Source organism: Littorina saxatilis, linkage group LG6, assembly GCF_037325665.1.
Source record: "Littorina saxatilis isolate snail1 linkage group LG6, US_GU_Lsax_2.0, whole genome shotgun sequence".
Taxonomy (NCBI): domain Eukaryota; kingdom Metazoa; phylum Mollusca; class Gastropoda; order Littorinimorpha; family Littorinidae; genus Littorina; species Littorina saxatilis.
In genome coordinates this window covers 45956784-45976783 of record NC_090250.1, presented here as the reverse complement: position 1 = coordinate 45976783, position 20000 = coordinate 45956784, and the positions used below count along the sequence as shown (strand labels likewise).

Sequence of the window (20000 nt, the reverse complement as noted above, 5' to 3'; positions counted from 1 at the left end):
GGAGGCCTGGATGAGGGGGTGGCGTCCATCGTTGTCCACCTCGTTCACCTTGGCTCCTTGCTCCACCAGCAGGTGACAGATCTGTAACACACAGAAAGGGCACCCTTCTTTAGAGATTGTCATCAAAGGGTCTTTTTACACGATCTTCTGGGTCTGGTGTGGTAGTGTTGGGAAGTATTTTGAAAAGTAGACCCCACAAACACATTTTTAGATGTGGTACTTCCTTGTAATTTGAACAAGACACAACATGCACATGAAGAAAAGAGAAAGAAGAATGGAAACGCGGGCTTGACATGACAAACAATCTGACTTGTTCTGCCAACGCAAACTATTACAATGCCATTTTGTCCCATGAATACTTGGATTCACTTTGCCATTTTGTCCCATGAATACTTGGGTTCACTTTGCCATTTTGTCCCATGAATACTTGGATTCACTTTACCATTTTGTCCCATGAATACTTGGGTTCACTTTGCCATTTTGTCCCATGAATACTTGGGTTCACTTTGCCATTTTGTCCCATGAATACTTGGGTTCACTTTGCCATTTTGTCCCATGAATACTTGGGTTCACTTTGCCATTTTGTCCCATGAATACGTGGGTTCACTTTACCATTTTGTCCCTTGAATACTTGGGTTCACTTTGCCATTTTGTCCCTTGAATACTTGGGTTCACTTTGCCATTTTGTCCCATGAATACTTGGGTTCACTTTGCCATTTTGTCCCATGAATACTTGGGTTCACTTTGCCAGTTTGTCCCATGAATACTTGGATTCACTTTACCATTTTGTCCCATGAATACTTGGGTTCACTTTGCCATTTTGTCCCATGAATACTTGGGTTCACTTTGCCATTTTGTCCCATGAATACTTGGGTTCAATTTACCATTTTGTCCCTTGAATACTTGGGTTCACTTTGCCATTTTGTCCCTTGAATACTTGGGTTCACTTTGCCATTTTGTCCCATGAATACTTGGGTTCACTTTACCATTTTGTCCCATGAATACTTGGGTTCACTTTGCCATTTTGTCCCATGAATACTTGGGTTCACTTTGCCATTTTGTCCCATGAATACTTGGGTTCACTTTTACTTATCAGTTTTCGACAGTATTTTGGTTTCATGGTTTCAGAGGTTTGGCTTATCACACAGAAAAAAATCTTTATTACGGGAGAGATTGAGTCATATACAGAATGAACATTAAGCACAAACTAGATTCCTTTTACGACCCTTTGGCAGCAGAAGTGTTTTTCTTTCACAATAACGTGTGAGGAATAAAGTGCAGAGAGAGACAGTTTATGATAGCATTTACATTCTACGTCAAGATAGCCGCTCCTCTCACACTGACTGCGAGCTATTCCTTCGAGCACTTTTTGATTAGATAAATTTTGAGAGAAGTACCATGGATTTATTTATTTCAGTCGGTATATCATGCCTTCTGTTATACGTACACTGAAAAGCTTTAGAGCCAGGGTTGTGGCGTTGAAGACAGCCAGAAGGAGTATCTCAGTTTCGTTCTGGATATTTTCATTCAAGATACGGCGACAAGAGTTATCAAAAAGGGAGATAGTGTTTGATTGATGAAGCATCCGTATATACGACGGTACACTCCCCTGAAATACAGGATCGTATTTTGGGCAAGATACAACTAAGGACACGAGCAAGCATTATCTCGTTATTTTAAACGAAAAAGAAAGGGGGTGTGTGAGGAAGTGAGAACGAGACTGTGTGTGTGTGTGTGTTCTTTTTCAACTACATTTTTAATGTCTTTATTTTAAATTGAAAATCATTCACTATCTTTGCGTGGGTGTCTTATCAAAGGCGAATCGTAAGAAAAATTAACAAAGCCATTCCAGAAGAAAGAAAAAAACACACGAGCAGCACAAAATTATTTCCAATCTAAAATAGCGCATTACAGTCTTCAATCTACCGCAACAACAGCATCAACATTCGATCAACTACAAAAAAAGAAGACACACACGAAAAATAAATACGCTCCCCTTTTTGATTCATCGGGCACGGATGAGGACAAGAGGAAGTATTCCGCTTCGAAGCTGGAGGAGTTCCGATCGTAATGCGCAAATGCACTTTCATTACGATCCTAAAAAGGAACTTGCCTCTCCTTTTACTTCGTCACCCTCTCGCCGTCCTCCCACCCCCCCCCCCCCCCCCCTCCCCTCCCCCCTCTCTCTCTCTCTCTCTCTCTCTCTCTCTCTCTCTCTCTCTCTCTCTCTCTCTTCCATCATCCTTTAAGCACTTAAAGTCATTAAAAAGTTTTTAAAAAATGTGTCAAAAAACACTTAATGTCTGAGTAGTTTAACGCGTTTTGATTTACCACACTTAGTATTACGCCAAAGATATGCTGTGCATTGTATATTCTGAACATATTTTTGTTGTACTATTGCTACATGTTCGATTGCTACCAGCTTGTACTTATAATTACTTGCATAGTATGCATTTGGTTTTATGAATAAAAGTATATGTATGCTCTTCATGCCTCATCATCATCATCATCATCATCTTTATCATCACGTGCTGAAGTTTTCCGACCTCCTTTTGTTGGTAAACTTTTTAACTTTTTAATTTTTTATTTTTCAATTTTATCATTGTGTGTCTGTGCGTCCCAAGGACAGATTGTAAGAAAAGGCGTAGCCTTAAATCTTAATCCTTGCTAAATAAAGTTCAATTCAATTCTCTCTCTTTTCAACAACAGCCTGCTAGAGCTCTCGACCTAGTCCGCCACCACTCTCCATGACAAAACATCTATAGGATCGAAGATAGTCATTGCCTGATGGTCAGAGAGAGAGGATTGTCACAGAGAAGAGAGAGAGAGAGAGAAGAAATAAATATAGTGAGAGACATACACAGAGAGAGACGCTGAGAGAGAGAAATAGTGAAAAGGGATGGCCGGTTTGGGTCCTAACGTTCAGGATGTTGGCTGTTTCAATCACTCCTTCATCGACCCGCCCGAGGCATTGCCTAATTTGGTCAACACACGCTCTCCTCACTGTGCCAGACTTCAGCGTTTGGTTTCATTCACCTCTGCTTCCCCCTACCCCTCCCCCGTCTCCTGCACCCCCCACCTACCCACCCAACTTCGCGTCCTCACCCGCACAGCGTTTGAAAACACACAAGATGAAGACCCTAAGAACATGCGCTGTTTGTTTCTAGTTGTTGCTGTTGTTACTACCGCCGGTGTCTGTCTATTACCTGTCTTCTTCTTCTTCTTCTTCTTCTTTCAATAGTGAGGCAATCCCTGTACAGGGCAACTATCCTCATTTGGTTGGTGCGCCTAATTTCCCTAGAGTGAAAGATAAAGTGGATAGTGTACCTATGAACATAAAAACATGGGTGGGTTGGTAAGCAAGCTATTGCTTTTCGCGATTTGCCCTGGCGCCCACTTTCAGGCCTAGCCTGAATCTTGTCATACAACAGTTGAGAGTAGAAATGGAAAGTCACATGGGTCATTTTAATACTGACATATTACGTTGGTGTACGAAGCGTACTGTCTTGAATGGGTCGGGGGGGGGGGGGTGCACGTTACAGTCTCCTCGTGAACACACACACACACACACAGCAGAGTGCACATGGGAGTTGCAGCCTACGCACGCAGAAGCCCAAGGTGTGCTATAAGTACCCGCCCATTTATACTTATAAGTATAAATGATGGGAAAGCTAGGGACGATTTCAGCTTTTACTCATTCAAAACTGAATGCACGAAAAAAGCGCATCGTACCCTTTTCATACAAAGATTCACGGGATCGTTACAAGGATTAAACTGACCTTACATATGAATGTTGCATTCTTTGGGGAAGCTTTAATACTATACCCGAATGTGAATCTTGGAAGGGGAGGGAGTAATAGATCCTTTGTAGTTTATATTCCAACAATCTCAGAACAGTCACCCCAGAACCATGATGGAGGCAGATCGCTGGAACCATGCACCTTCATGCTCCTGCAAGGAAATATATTACTTCAAGATACTTTTTCTGCATTCTCAAGTTACAAGAAGCGATAGGAGACCAAATGTAGGAATGCTCGCCAAAAAAAGCAGAATCGGAAACGCCCCTACATTCGGCTGTAGACGCGCATGTAGTAACCAGAAAAGGTCAATTGCAGACGGCCATGATACGTCATTACACAAAGAATGAAATGCAATCTGAAAGAAGCTTGCAGTCAGAAATCATTCCGTGACGCCAGGGAAGCTTGCCCAAAGTGGGGGAAGAATTTAACAGGAGCAAACGCTAGCCGTTGAACATCACAAACGTCGGACAGAAAAACGCTGACAAGTACGCAATAAGAAGCAGACTGGAGCTTGTACCATGAGGGCTGGTCGAAAGTCTGGGGGCTTGAGCGAGGGCAAAAATCAATCTGAACCCTTCATATCTTTCCCTGCCCAACCTCTCAGAGATGATGTAGCGGTGGGCATTATAAGGGCTCTTGGTGAAAGCAGGCAGTCAGCGTGATGAAAGATGTCTGCTTCACAACAGGGCCCGCCACAGATTCTCAAGAGAGGCGGACGAGGACACTCGTCTTTACGCTCGCCCTGTAATGTTTGAAAAACACTTTCCCGGACTCGATGCAAAGATGTGCCCCGCATTTTTTCTGTCTCAAAAGATCCATACATTCGCTTTATCGAATCCGTCATTGACTTCTTCGTAATCTTGCTCCTCGAAACATTTTCGAGCTTGAGAATTGACTACGGTAATCATCAGATCGTGACCTAACAGACAAACCCATTTCAAGACAACATTTTGTTAATAAATCTTCATATCTTTTCAGTTAGAAGGAGATTTGTTTAAAGTTGATCGTATTTGATTTTCAAGTAGCTTTGCAAACTCTAAAGAAACCATGTTTCAAACAAATTCAAAACAAAAAGGAAGACTGCGCAGTATTCGCAGTTACTGTATTAGTGTAATATGAACGAGAAGAATGCACAAGTGTTGAGAAATTCATACGAACGGAGAAAAATAACAACAAAATCAAACATAAATATGTAAACAGCCAGCTCAGGTGACGACCATCACCGACACACGGCCATTCGCTATGCAAGTTACGCCCGTGAAGCGTCCGTTTCCGTTTGTAGTAAAGCAAGCCGCACAATTTTCAGCTTTCACCTGAGGTGATGTTGGGGTCACCCTGACACTGACTGACTGACAGGTGGTTGTAAAGACAGGTGTGACAAGGCGACATCAAAGACACCGACGTGACCTCGCCATCCTCACGCTCAGGTGAGAAGCAACTGGACGCCACTGTGTTAATGAAATGACGGGACGCTTTGAGGCAATGAAAGAGCAAAGGTCAAGGATATGTCTAACTAACCGTGGGGCAAAATGGTGAGAAATAGCTGGGTGAGAAATAACTTGAACGAATTTCACAAAGACGCAAATTGGTAAACCTCTCTCTCTGTCTCTGTTTCTGTCTCTGTCTCTGTCTCTGTCTCTCTCTCTCTCTCTCTCACACACACACACACACACACACTCTCTCTCTCTCTCTCTCTCTCTCTCTCTCTCTCTCTCTCTCTCTCTCTCTCTCTCTCTCGTTCGTTCGCACTCACACACATTCACGGAAAGGCACTTGGGGGCTTCAACTTGATTCCCCTTTACGCACTAACGAACCAGATTGTGAAACCCAACAAGAGACAGAAAACGCTGACCTTGCAAACGAGCATCCCTGGCATTATGCAGCCCTTCATTTCTCTTATTTATTTTCCAAACCACGTCAAGGGAGAAAGGATTGCCTGTTGATTTTTGCTAACGCAGTCTGGTTGGCATGGGTGCGAAATATGCTTCGGGGACAGGCAAAATCAATAACATGCACACCCCCCCCCCCCCCTTAATTCCACGCGAGAGAACATGCTATTGCTCTATTGGCTGGCACTTCCATTTCCAAACCCAGAGAACATTTTGGAGGAGGGAGAATGAATGCAGAAAGAGAGGAAGAAAAATGTTGGTGTCTTGGCGAGAGGGGAAGCAGTACACTTTATTCCTTTCTCCAGTCTTTCGAAGTTCTGTTTTTCTTTTCCTTTCCCATTTTAACAGACAGAAGAAACCAATTTTCAAGTCAGAATGCGAGAGAGGGATCTACTGTGAGTACCATAAAAACAGAAAGGCAATGTCACAAGACAAGCGAAACAATCATATCTAAAAGAAACACGTGTCAGCTGTTTAGACGACACAATTCCCAAGCAACAGAAGAATCGACAACAAGGCCATTGAAATGTCTGCAGGTCCCTTCGTCAAGGACTTCAATATTTGTTCTCGTGTGTGTGTTTTTTTTCTTCTTCTTTTTTCTATCATTCATCGGAGAATAAGGGGCTCTGACTGCAGATGATTGAGGGCGATGTTCATGGATGGGTGGGCTTGGTGTATTGCGGAGGGGGCAGAAACTTTCAGCCACCCTAGTCTCGTGTCTGTCCTTAGCCATCGTTTTCCTATCACGGCCTGAACCCATACAAGATTGATGTGAACTCGCACAAGACTGATCTCGTCTCAGGAGCCCGGTAATGGTACTCGCGGTGCTGTCGAACTGCTAGGTAGGTGTGGGTGCAATTTTAAAGTGACACGACCCGCTAAAACTCCTAGGCCAAAAAAAAATAGTCTGTTTACGGTAACCCGACCGACCCTATTTCTTTCGCGCGACCCTAGACTTTTTTTTGGCATTTGGGGGAAAAAAAAAAAAAAATAACGTAAAAATATGGTTTTTTTGGGAAAAAAAAAACATCCCGACCTACCGACCCTATTTTTTTGGCCTATGTTACCGTAAACAGACATCTTTTTTTTGGCCCTATCTCTGTAAATACAGTTCTACACACAAGAAGACATGTGGGTGGCAATATTTCGTTGATGAAAACACTCTCACGCTCAGACTAGGAGAACATTATGTAGGAGGGTTGACATAAGGCCAAAAAAAAAAAATTGTCTGTTTAGGGTAACCCGACCGACCCTATCGATTTGGCGCCGACCCAAAAACTTTTTTTTGATTTCAAAAAAAAAAAAGAAAAAAAAAGAGGTAAAAATGCTAAAAAGAGACATTTGGCGTTTCTTTCTCTCCCTTTCTCTCTGTTTTATTTATACGTTAGTTTTGAAACATGTATTCATCAAATATAAGAAGTGAATGTTCAGCCAACATAGCATTTACAACAACAACAAAAAAACAACAAAAAAAACTTTACCTACCTACCGACCCTACTTTTTTTGGTCATGTTACCCTAAACAGACAATTTTTTTTTTGGCCTAAGCACATTTTAAATCTGTTTCTCAAACTTGATAAAAGGAAACCCCAACCCCTTGAATGTGTATACTCTCTCTCTCGTGTTCCCTTCTATTTTAAAGTGTGCAAAGGTATTACCACTTCCAAAAAATAAAGATCTTACAGACCCAAACAACGTTAGACCTATTTCCCTCTTACCTGTTCTATCTAAACCCTTAGAAAAGCACAAACAAAAACACCTACTGGCATATATGGAACAAATGAATCTGTTTCATCCTTTTCAGTCTGGATTCCGCTCTAAGCATTCCTGCCACACCGCATTAAGCTCTTTATGCGAGACTTGGCTGTCAGCAATAAACAAAGCAGAAATAACGGGAGCGTTGTTTTTGGACTTTAAGAAAGCCTTTGACCTAGTAGATCACTCACTTCTACTAAAGAAATTAAAGTGCTATTTGAAAGACGACTCAGCCTGTGCCTTTTTTGAATCGTATCTTTCAAAACGGAAACAGTATGTATCCATTAACTGTAAAACTTCGTCAAACGAGTTTGTCAGGAGTGGTGTCCCTCAAGGGTCTGTATTAGGACCTATCTTGTTCTGTATTTATATAAATGATCTACCCCTTCATGTGTCCGATAAAAAAGTTAGATGTGAGTTCTTCGCGGATGACTCTTCTGTTCACACCAGTCAAAAATCTTTGGAATCCGTCAACTCTTCTCTTGGTTTAAGCGTGTTTATTCAAATTCTCATACACACGTTTCAAACAATAACAACATTGAGAACGTTAACAAGCAGATTGCTTATGGACACGTTCTTGAACTTATAATCAATACACATTCAGATAGCAAAACATGACGAACAAGTGATAGCTTCAACACTTATCTTGATAATCTTTAATTATATTTTATACAAATAGGGTAAACAAGTGTGGATGAAATCACTGAGTGGTGCGTTTCTAATGCAATGATCATTCATCCGATTAAAACAAAGAGTATGGTGATAACCACGAGACAAAAACACCAATTAAGTCCTTTACAATTACAACTGTCAGTTGGTTCAACTCAAGTGCAGCAAGTTAGGGAACATAGATTATTGGGTGTTACCATTGATCAAGAGTTGAAATGGCAAACTCATTTGAATAATATTTGCAAACTATCAAAAAATGTGTACCTGTTATCAAAATTAAGGCATTGCGCAGATTCTGCAGCACTCAAAATGTTCTATTACGCCCACATAATGCCTCATATAAACTTCGCATCGACACTTTGGGATAACTGCAGTGATGTTCATTTAAAAAGACTCAATTCCCTGCATCGCCGAGCTGCAAAACTTATTCTGCATGATTTGAATAGGTCCACGGATGATAAACTAAAGCTCTTGAATTTCCTCCCCTTGAAAGATCAGTTGACGTTAAACAAGGCTGTGTTCATGTATAAAATTCTAAATGACGACTGTCCTAAATATTTGCAATCACATTTCAAACATACCACAAAAAGATATGGGTCCCAAAAAATCATCCTTCCTATATCTCGCATAGACCTCTACAAATCGAGCTTAGCCTTTTCGGGAGCGTTTCTCTGTAACCGTGGGTCCTTCCCCCAACAGATAAGAAATGCAACTTCAGTGAAAATGTTTAAGAGACAGTCACGTTCACACATCATTCGTGAATGAAATGTCTTGTTCGATTGTTATTTTGTTAAACATTGTGTACTAGTGTTAACGGATGTGTAGCTGATCGGAGCAACTTTATTCCCAAATGAAAGGTATAACTATGTCAATGTAATTTTGTAATTTTTGAGTTCTCCTTATGTAATTCCTTAAAATTAATGCACATTGTGTTGCATTCCATACAATGTATTTCTGTATTTTATATGATTGAATTTATATTTTTGATGTGCGTCTGTCTTTATGTGTTGCATAAAGGACAGGTTGGAAGAATAGGCTTTGCCTAAAACCTTTATCCTTTTGTAATAAAGTTCTGAGTCTCTCTCTCTCTCTCTCTCTCTCTCTCTCTCTCTCTCTCTCTCTCTCTCTCTCTCTCTCTCTCTCTCTCGCTCTCTCTCTCTCTCTCTCACCAAGTCCGTGCAGCCGGAAGACGTACCAAGAAAGCCGACCCAGACATACCGGAAGCACCATTCTGACAAATAAGTCGAATGAAAAAGTGATGTCCTGCGCGAAAACTGAAACTTCCCACTAATTCGCTTCAGTATCTATGTAAAAACCTAGCGTGCGGTGAAAGCGAAACGGCGAATTGTCTGGCTGAGGCCAATTCTGTTGCTGCCACCATTGATTGGTCTGACCCCCTACTGCAAAGTAATTGGCTTTTCGGTCAAGGTTAGGTAGGTCCAAACACATTGCCTTGTGTGTCTGGACTGCCTGCGTCACGTGCCAGTGTCATCCACTTCAATCGCTTACAAATTGTGAAGCCGGGAGAGATAACACTGGGAATGCTTATCAGCAGCAGCAGCAGCTAAGCATGATATTAATCGGGGGAAGTCGACTTTGATAAGTCTACTTCACGAAGCTTAGTTCACGAAGCTTTGGCACCGATTTTTCGATAATTCGCGAGGTCACCTTCGGGCTCAATTAAGTACAGCCGTAACCACAAAAGCAACAAACGCCTACGGAAGTACACCAAGCCATTAAGGTATAGACAGAAAGCAATCAATGTATACCGCTGATTGCTTCGGACATCCATGGTTGACCTACGCAAGCATAGGTCTTACTTGCTCATTTTCTGTGCCCTATCTGTAATTGTCAAATTCTAAAAAAATGTTTCTGTTATAAATGATTTTCATTCACAGGAAACATTAACTTTTGCGTTAGAAAAACTCTGGCTCAAACAGACTGCTTAACACCGCACAGGCTCGACCCACTCGTAAGGTAACAAACAAACAAAAACGACGAGCTGTCTTGTTTTCGCAGGAACATTGGCGCAAGGCGTAACTCCTCCGAGAATCAAGCCAACGAAGCAATCAAAACTCCATGGGTTTGGAGCCAAGCATAAGGCTACACATTCGACAAAAACCGTTTTGCCTGCCAGCTTCCTGGGGATTAGAGAAAGTGGTTGATGAACAAATCTCGACCGAACCCATAAGCTGATGCCAAAAGTGCTTTCAAGTTTACCCCCAAGGGATTCGTTTTATCGTAGTGTCCTACCGAGTCAAAGAGCTCAGCGCCACAGTGAACTGGGCTGCTCCAGAACCAGTCATGATCAATAGCAAACTGGTTACGGAATAGCTATTCTCAAAAGCAGGAATCTCTCTCTCTCTCTCTCAAAAAACCCCAAAACACAAGTAAAAATAAAAGTCTAAACAAAATAAATATACACAAGAAATAACGAATAACTGGGGCACAAGTTGAAATGGAGCTTCGTACAAGATTCCCTGAGGGAGAATACAGAACTCTGAGTCTGCACAAAGCTTCTTTCGATGATCTGATTTGCTTTCCACCACTTCTTTTACCTGTACTAGGTCACCGAAATTGGGTCTCTCTCTCTCTCTCTCTCTCTCTCTCTCTCTCTCTCTCTCTCTCTCTCTCTCTCTCTCTCTCTCTCTCTCTCTCTCTCTCTCTCTCTCTCTCTCTCTCTCTCTCTCTCTCTCTCTCTCTCTCTTGTTCGTCTGCAGCACCTGCTTCAACGGAAGTGTTAATATCAAGGACAGCTACAGAATCGTATGGCGATGACAATGATGATTATAGTTCTGATGATGATGATGCTTATGACATGATAACGGTTCTGCTGCCACTGATGATGATGACGATAATGATGATAGCTAAAACTTTGAAGGGTAATGACGACCACACTGACAACGACCAAATGACAATAAATTAAACTTTGTCAAACAACTCTGGAAAGATGGTACAGCTGGTACTTTCGATGACCTCTGAACGATACCGGTAAAAGTAAGCCGTGCCCGATGTATGCAGCAACGATAATTAAGCGCACTGTTTATACATGTAGCACCTCCTTCCGGTCTGGCCTGTCGCCTGTTTAAATGTGTCTACAGCACCAGTTGTAGAATGCGTTGGAGACAATGGTGTAAGCTCTGCCCATCCTCAAGTCATCCTCACTTCCTCCCTCTCCCCAAAACCCCTAAGGATTTCACCAGTCTTCCAACACGAAAAAAAACATCCTCCAAGCGCCTTGATCTCAGCCTTTAATCTGTCAGCAGAAAACGGACCAGAGAGGAGAACAGAAGACAGGAAATCAGGACTATAGCATGCAGCTCCCGACAGGGTACTTGCTATAGGCTCAACCCCCCCCCGTGCAGACAATCCCCTGCTACCAGCCACACTCCTGGTTTTTTCTGTCTAATCACATCATCCCCCTCAGCTCTGTGTCTGATTCCATCTGCCGGCCGCTGTGTCTTGTCTGCTGCTGTTGTAGCTGATGTTGATGTTAATGAGGTAGATGTTGGGGGGGGGGGGGGGTGTTGAGGAGAATTATGTTGTTCTGTTTGTTGTTGTTGTCGTTGTTGTTTGTGATGATTATCGTCGAAGATGATTGAAATGGGTACACATGGTAGACGAAAATGGTGGTGATGGAAATGTTGTTCTTGCTGCTATTGTTGACAATGATGATGATGACGTCAACGATGATGACGATGGGTACGAGATGTATGGAAGTGGTGATTGGAATGTTGTTGCTGTTGTTGTTGTTGTTGTGTTGTTGTTGTTGATGGTGGTGGCTAATAAAAACAGCATGGACAATGTTTGCAAATAGTATTGGTAATTATAAAATTCATTATGATTCTGCTTGTCTGTCTGTCGGCGTGTAGCAGAGGAAGTGGAGAGAAGACAAAGCCAGTCAGCACAATCTTTCTCCAGCTGCTTCGCGACGAGCAAAGTACACTAACTAGTCACCGCGAACGTGCTTAACTTATTTCAGAAACAAAAACCGTTAATCCTCTTCCGTCCGGATCCGAATCCCAACGGAAATGACACAGAGGATGTTGGAGTTAATCCCGGGGATAGGGCCGTGGGAGGAGGAGAGAGAGAGGGGGAAAAAACAGTAGGTGATGTCGGTACCACCGAGGAGTTGTTGCCCCTTTCCCACAATCCTGAGAAGGGGCCGATACTGTCCTATCTCGGGAAACTCTGCATCTCGCTAGGTAGAGTTTGGGAAGATGTGTGTAAGAAATCTTCAGTGGAACACTAGTGCGAAGCGTTAATTGCAATTTTTTTTTTTTTTATCAGCGAAGAGTTCCCAGAATTTGATAGTTACCTATCAGTAGAGTGAGTGCATGCATGAACCGGATATTTATTCTCTAAAAACAAGCCAACGATTTGCTTTTTGAATCACTTTGGCATACGATACAGTTTCTAAAAATACACACAACAGCAATTGAGAATCACGAACAGCGGGCAAGAAAAGCAACATCGTTTTCCCCCTCAACACTGTTCGGGAAACTACTGCATGCAACAAGTCGCGTTAGGCGAAAATACAACATTTAGTCAAGCTCAGTCGAACTCACAGAATGAAACTGAACGCACTGCATTTTCGTGGCAAAGGCAGTGAAATTGACCATCCAGCAAAGCGCTGTAGCGGTAGCGCTGAGGAGGATAGCACGCTTTACTATATCTCTATTCTTTTTAACTTTCTGAACGTGTTTTGAATCCATACATATCATATCTATATGTTTTTGGAATGCGGCAAAGCTGGAACACTGTTCCATGTTTGCCTCTCTTATGTGTTCCATCATTGCCGCATGGCACCTGCATGGATTTCGCGTTTTTCTGTTGGATACACGTGACGTTTCAAATATTTTTTTTCCGTTCAAGTTATTGCAAATCTTTGAAGGTTTATCACAGCAATCAACATTTTACGTGAACGTATGTAGATAAAGAGTAATAATACGAATTGTAGACGGTAGAAATAAGAAGAAGAAGGAAGAACAGTTTAAAAAACGTACCATTTTTTTTTGTTTTGCCGCGGTAGTCATTTTTTTTGCTGGAATAATATCAAGGAATGTCACTGGACATTTCTGCAAAACAATTTTTCATGAATTGTTCTCCGTTGATCGCATATTGAGGTGTTCCAAGTTGGCCGACTGTTCCGGGATTGGCGACTTTCCCTTATGTTTTTGGAATCAGAAAATGACGAAGAATAAGATGAACGTAATTTTGGATCGTTTTATAAAAAAAAAAATTAATTACAATTTTCATATATTTAATGACCAAAGTCATTAATTAATTTTAAAGCCTCCAAGCTGAAATGCAATACCAAAGTCCGGCCTTCGTCGAAGATTGCTTGGCCAAAATTTCCATCAATTTTATTGAAAAATGAGGGTGTGACAGTGCCGCCTCAACTTTTACAAAATGCCGGATATGACGTCATCAAAGACATTTATCGAAAAAATGAAAAAAACGTCTGGGGACATCATACCCAGGAACTCTCATGAAAAATGTCAAAAAGATCGGTCAAGTAGTTTACTCTGAATCGCTCTACACACACACACACGCACACACACACACACACACACACACACACACCACGACCCTCGTCTCGATTCCCCCTCTATGTTAAAACATTTAGTCAAAACTTGACAATGTAAAAACGGTACCCGCCTATCAGTGTTACAGATGAACCCAGTGAAATGCTTTGACTTTTTGACCTTTATGCGTACCTTGGGGTTTCACCTGTGCCATCCTCATCAACCCCCCGCCGCGATGCTGAGAGTACCTGCCGCGAAGGTGCTGCGCAAGGCATGTAAAACACGACAAGACAGGTGTTTCCACGTGCCAGTAATGGACAGAGAGGGGCTACGTCTTTGTTTCCCATTGGCTTTTCTGGGCTTTGACCTACAGCTCTTGTTACCTTACGTGTGTACTTTATACTGAAGTAGAATGAGAACGAGAAGGGCTTTGTAAGCTTGTTTATCCAGATAGATACTTTGCCAAAACAAAGAGAATGACCGAGCACAAAAACGAGCGTGTGCAAGTACAACACTACCGCAGGACAGTTTAATTACATTGATTATACCCCTAATAATGTTGGAGGGACATTACGTCATCCTTTGCAGCTCGAAATTATATTGATAGACTTTGATATCTCTCTCTCTCTCTCTCTCTCTCTCTCTCTCTCTCTCTCTCTCTCTCTCTCTCTCTCTCTCTCTCTCTCTCTCTCTCTCTCTCTCTCTCTCTCTCTCTCTCTCTCTCTCGCCATTTCTGACGTGCGCATAGCAAACAGTTCTTCACTCACAATCATAGACCTGCAGCAGAATGATACTCTCAATTTCACACACACACACACACACACACACACACACACACACACACACACACACACACACACACACACACACACACACACATAATTAGACAACCATGGCAATCGTACAATCCCTCCAATAACACGACCGGTGGGCATTAACAACCCACATGACCATGTGATCAACAGGCTTCAATACTTTCTTTTAAGTTTGAAAATGGCCTATTCCAGCCTTGAAGAGCTCCTCCAAGGGGAAGCATTCCAGCACCAACCCCCCAAAGAGATAACGAAAGTGGCCACGTGCCAGGGAACCAGACACTGGAATGGAGCCATCAAAAACTCACCACCACTCGTACACATATTGACTGGAGAACGAGGAAACATCGCTGACAATGCAGGACTGCTAGGCAGAGAGAGAGACAGACAGACAGACAGAGAATGAGAGAGAGTTAGAGAGAGAGAGGCAGACAGAGAGTACGAATACGAATATTTGTGTTTCAGGCTTTGCTTCTTTTTTTCTAGAGAGAGAGCGAGCGAGAGAGAGTATAAGTGAGTATGCGTATAACTTTGCGAGCGTGCGTGCGTGTGTGTGTGTGTGTGAACATGAAAGTATACTGCTGCAGGGTTATTCGAGTAAAGAACTGTTTGGTATGCGCACGTCAGAAAAGGAGAGAGAGAGAGAGAGAGAGAGAGAGAGAGAGAGGGAGAGAAGAAGGGTGCAAGCAGACAAGGCTATTCATTCTACTGAGTTAGGAATCTCGAAATTTCAGGGACGATCGTCGACGTTTCACTCAACACTGACTATGTATGCTCTCTTTGTGTTTTCCTGCGCCCTTCAGGTAAGAGGGGAAGACGTGTTCACACGCATGCGGGTTATTTTAGGATGTCGGGAATAAACATTTACTTTATCACAGAATGGGTTAGAGATGGGAGCAAAAAGTGATTGAATAACATAAGCATAATTGTAAAACTGTGACCAACTTTTCAACATCAAACACTCGCTGCTAGACTGACGGCAAACGGGGCACTTGAGATGTTACTGGATTTGATAGACTTTAGAGCCTTTGCAGTACAAGAAGTGAACACAGTTTGATATTTAGTACAGGGGTCCGAAGCAACTGTTTACATTTTGTTTTTGAAGGGGAGGGGGGGGGGGTTCATAAGGTCAAATTAGACGACGTCATGTAATGGCAATTTGTAGACACATAGCCAGTAGGTGTCAAAATCGTGTACATAAGCGAGCAGTGTAAGCATAGTGCGGTTTAGTGCAAGTGCAGTATGACTTGCTAATGGGTTTGTTTGTTTTTTAAATCATATTTTTTGGTTTTATATATATATATATATATACGACTTGTGTCTGTGTGTGTGTGTGTGTCCGCGATGCACGCCCAAGGTTCTCGATGGATCTGTTTCAAATTTGGTGGTCATATTCTGCTACACCCCGGACACAACTTGCTCGATGAGATATTTGAACACGTGCTCTCAGCGCGCAGCGCTGAACCGATTTTGGTTTTTCTCTGGATCCATTCCCAGTAACTCTTCCTTATCTTCTCCAGTGTTTTCAGCGTTTATCTCCCTTCCTTCGTGTGGCGTCAATCCATATTCCCGTTTCTATTTTTAGAAGGTCACTGTCGACAACGCTCAATCCATATTCCCGTTATTTTTTACTCTTCTCCAGTGTTTTGCGCGCTTATCTCCCTTCCTTCGTGCGGTGCGCCGGCAAAGCCGGCGTGGTCCCCGGCGCAGCCGGGTATTCGGCTCGACTTCTTCCCGGCGAAGCCGTACCCGGCGAAGCGGGTATTCATCTAGTACTGTATATTTATATACACATGAACATAGCATACAACATTCACAAGGTCTATCAACAGGAAATGTCACTGACTATTCACATCGAAAAACTCGTTTATTTTCCGCCTGGTTTAGGGGATTGAGCTGAACTAAACCTTGCTCCGAAGTTAAGATTATGGTATACATCTCCAGCGGGAGCATTTGGCAAAGCTACAACATTGTACAAGCAAGGTTGGCGAACACAGAGGACTGTCCCCCGCGAGGTTAATCCCAGTGCGTCGATTGCACGTGCTTGGGTTTCCAGTGACAGCGGTCGGAGAGAGAAGGCTGGCGCCCACCGCTGCCAAAACCATTACTCATCAGCCCTCGACTCTGTCGCACATTTTTTGTCTCTCAGTGTGTGAGTAGGGTGTCTCTGTCTCCCCCTCCTTCCGCCTTTTCTCTTGTCCCGCTTGGTGACTCACCGGTCCGGTTCTCCTGGTGCAACCTTCTTTAGTTTTGCTCCATTTGATCACACACACACACACACACACACACACACACACACACACACACACACACACACACACAAAAGACAACAAAATAAAAAATAAAAATAAATAACTTTTTTTTTTTATTGGTTGGTCTTGTTTTTCGTTGGAAGACTGTTTTGGGGTTTTTTTAATACTGGATGGTTTTTGTCTTCTTTTCTGAATTTTGTTTCACTCTTTTTCTTGATGTTTCTGTAATGGTGTCTTGTGCATGCTCTTGCTGTCAATGTGACTGTCTCTTTCGCGACACTGTCCCCTCATTCTAACCAAGCGCATCTCACGACGGTATACCCTTTCTGTACAAAATGATATGCTGACAGTCATTCAGGCATACCCGAAGAAATAACTAATTAACACTGAAGAACATTGACACGGTAACAAAGGACAAAACGCGAGCGCACGTCCACTCCAGCACCCAGCAAAGCCTGACGAATGTAACGTGCGGGCCGTGAAATGAATGTGGGGTGAAAGTGCTGCAGAAAATTAGCGAGCGCAACTCTCAGCGAAATGAAATAATGGACGGAAGAGGAAATCGTGCTGTTCGCTCTGCGGGAGGAACAGGTGACAGCTGGTGGAACAGACGTTCAATAACGAACGAGGTGGATGAGAGAGGGAGAGGGGGGGGGGGAGAGACAGGGCAGAGACAGGGAACCAATAACACATTATTACTGATCTTATGATTTGAGAAAAACAAAACAGATGTTGGTTCTTTGGCTTATGTCAAATGGAAGGGTGGTCTTGCCCCACCGCGTAAAAGCCTGGGCAGATCTCGTTAACATGAACTCTTACACAGGAAGGATGGCAACTTTAAAATACCAAATAAGTGAACGAAACTTGGAACGGCTGTATCCCAATTCCAAGCTACACACCATATTTCAGCTCAAACGACCCATAAGTACCAGAGATCTCATCTTAATCCGGACAAACCGACAGACAGACAGACAAACAGACAAACAAACAAACAGACTGAATGAAATCTATACACCCCCGAATATACAGGAGTCAAGGACCTCTAAAGTCGTCCTTGACGGGAGTGTAAAAATGAGTGGATGACTAACTGACTGACTCAACCTCTCTTACCGTGAAGTGTACAAGGGTGGGTGAGGTATGTGAAATCCTCTTCATAACAAACCTTATACCAAGGATATAATACACGTCCCTAATTCAAGTATATATTGTCAGTGCCACCACGACATCAGGTTGGGTAAGAGATGTCGGTCCGGCGCTGGAAGATTGATTCTTGTTTGGGTGAGCGAGAGAGAGAGAGACCGAGAGAGAGAGAGAGAGACCGAGAGAGAGAGACCGAGAGAGAGAGAGAGACCGAGAGAGAGACCGAGAGAGAGAGAGACCGAGAGAGAGAGAGACCGAGAGAGAGAGAGACCGAGAGAGAGAGAGAGACCGAGAGAGACCGAGACCGAGAGAGAGACCGAGAGAGAGACCGAGAGAGAGAGAGACCGAGAGAGAGAGAGACCGAGAGAGAGAGAGACCGAGAGAGAGAGACCGAGAGAGAGAGACCGAGAGACCGAGAGAGGGAGACCGAGAGAGAGAGACCGAGAGAGAGAGAGAGAGAGAGAGAGAGACCGAGAGAGAGAGAGAGAGAGAGACCGAGAGAGAGAGAGAGAGAGAGACCGAGAGAGAGAGAGAGAGAGAGACCGAGAGAGAGAGAGAGAGAGAGACCGAGAGAGAGAGAGAGAGAGAGAGAGAGAGACCGAGAGAGAGAGAGAGACCGAGAGAGACCGAGAGAGAGAGAGAGAGACCGAGAGAGAGAGGGGGGGGGAGGAAGCAGGAGGCAGTTTTACACGGGTACCTGTGAGGAACATGCCTGAAACCGAAGATGGGTTTGCCACGTCACGAGCAACAGTAAGTAAGATAGGGAGATAACAAGAGAAGGAGAGTTTTGAAAAGATGTACGAAAATGTTTTAAGTTGTGGACAAGCTCGCACATTTGTATTCAGGATACCCATATTTGTAACCACGTTAGCCTCCTCCTTTAAGGGATTTCAAGCTGGCTTTGGTTCATGATTATGGGTTCATCGTCAACTACAATTGAGAAAAAAAAAGAAAGAAAGAAAGAAAGAAAGAAAAATCGACGCAACAAAATAAATCAAATAAGACAGTCATCTCATTCACGTTCGCATCAGAAGCGTCTTCCGCTGAAACTCCTCTCCGCTCCATCCTTCCCTTCCCCTTCCCGTTTCAACCACCACCACCACCACCACCACCACCTTATCCCTTGTCCGCCCCGCATCGCCCTTGGAGACAAGAAAGGGTGCCACAGTTTATCGGGCAAATGTCGCGTTGGCGAAATGGATCGATGCGCGGTGTCGGATTGAGAGAGAAATGAGATCGGCAAAAAACGCCGGCTCAGCACAAAACCCAGGCTGATTTCGTGTCTGTTGTAACGTACACTGGCTTTTGTGAAGGCATCAAGGACGATGGTGAGATAGTTCGCAGTCAATAAAGACAATGTGTGTGTGTGTGTGTGTGTGTGTGTGTGTGTGTGTGTGTGTGTGTGTGTGTGTGTCTCTCTCTCTCTCTCTCTCTCTCTCTCTCTCTCTCTCTCTCTCTCTCTCTCTCTCTGTGCGTACGTGCGTTTGTTCATGAGTCCGTGCGGGTGTAAGGAAACTGTTTCTGAAAAGGAGGAGGAGGACGACAAGTATGATGTTGCTGATGACGACAACGACGACCATGGTGGTGATAACAACAAAGTTGACGACAAGGACTGTCATTTTATTCCTCAAAAGATCTCGACCCGCTTTCATTTTTTGTAATCTGTGTCTCAACGAAAACATGAAATACAAGGTAAGACGATCACACTTACAAAGCCGACACAAAGCCCCCACCCCGCTTTTTTTGTCTTTTTACATTTAGTCAAGTTTTGACTAAATGTTTTAACGTAGAGGGGGGAATCGAGACGAGGGTGTGGTGTATGTGTGTGTGTCTGTCTGTCTGTGCGTGTGTGTGTGTAGAGCGATTCTACTGGACCAATCTTAATGACATTTTACATGAGAGTTCCTGGGAATGATATCCCCGGACGTTTTTTTCTTTTTTTCGATAAATGTCTTTCATGACGTCATATCCGGCTTTTTGTAAAAGTTGAGGCGGCACTGTCACACCCTCATTTTTCAATCAAATTGATTGAAATTTTGGCCAAGCAATCTTCGACGAAGGCCGGACTTCGGTATTGCATTTCAGCTTGGTGGCTTAAAAATTAATTAATGACTTTGGTCATTAAAAATTGGACAATTGTAAAAAAATAAAAAAAA

At 43.2% G+C, this 20000-nt stretch overlaps 1 protein-coding gene across 1 annotated transcript in view; it reads right to left on the bottom strand.

Annotated features, from left to right (window-relative positions):
* The window catches only part of LOC138969343 (ankyrin repeat domain-containing protein 50-like), a 102049-nt gene that overhangs the window by 8378 nt on the left and 73671 nt on the right, over positions 1 to 20000 (bottom strand). The window contains exon 4 of the mRNA XM_070342117.1: positions 1 to 81. This exon is cut by the window's left edge and continues 89 nt beyond it. Coding sequence (XP_070198218.1) covers positions 1 to 81 — 81 coding nt within the window. The remainder of the gene's footprint in view (positions 82 to 20000) is intronic.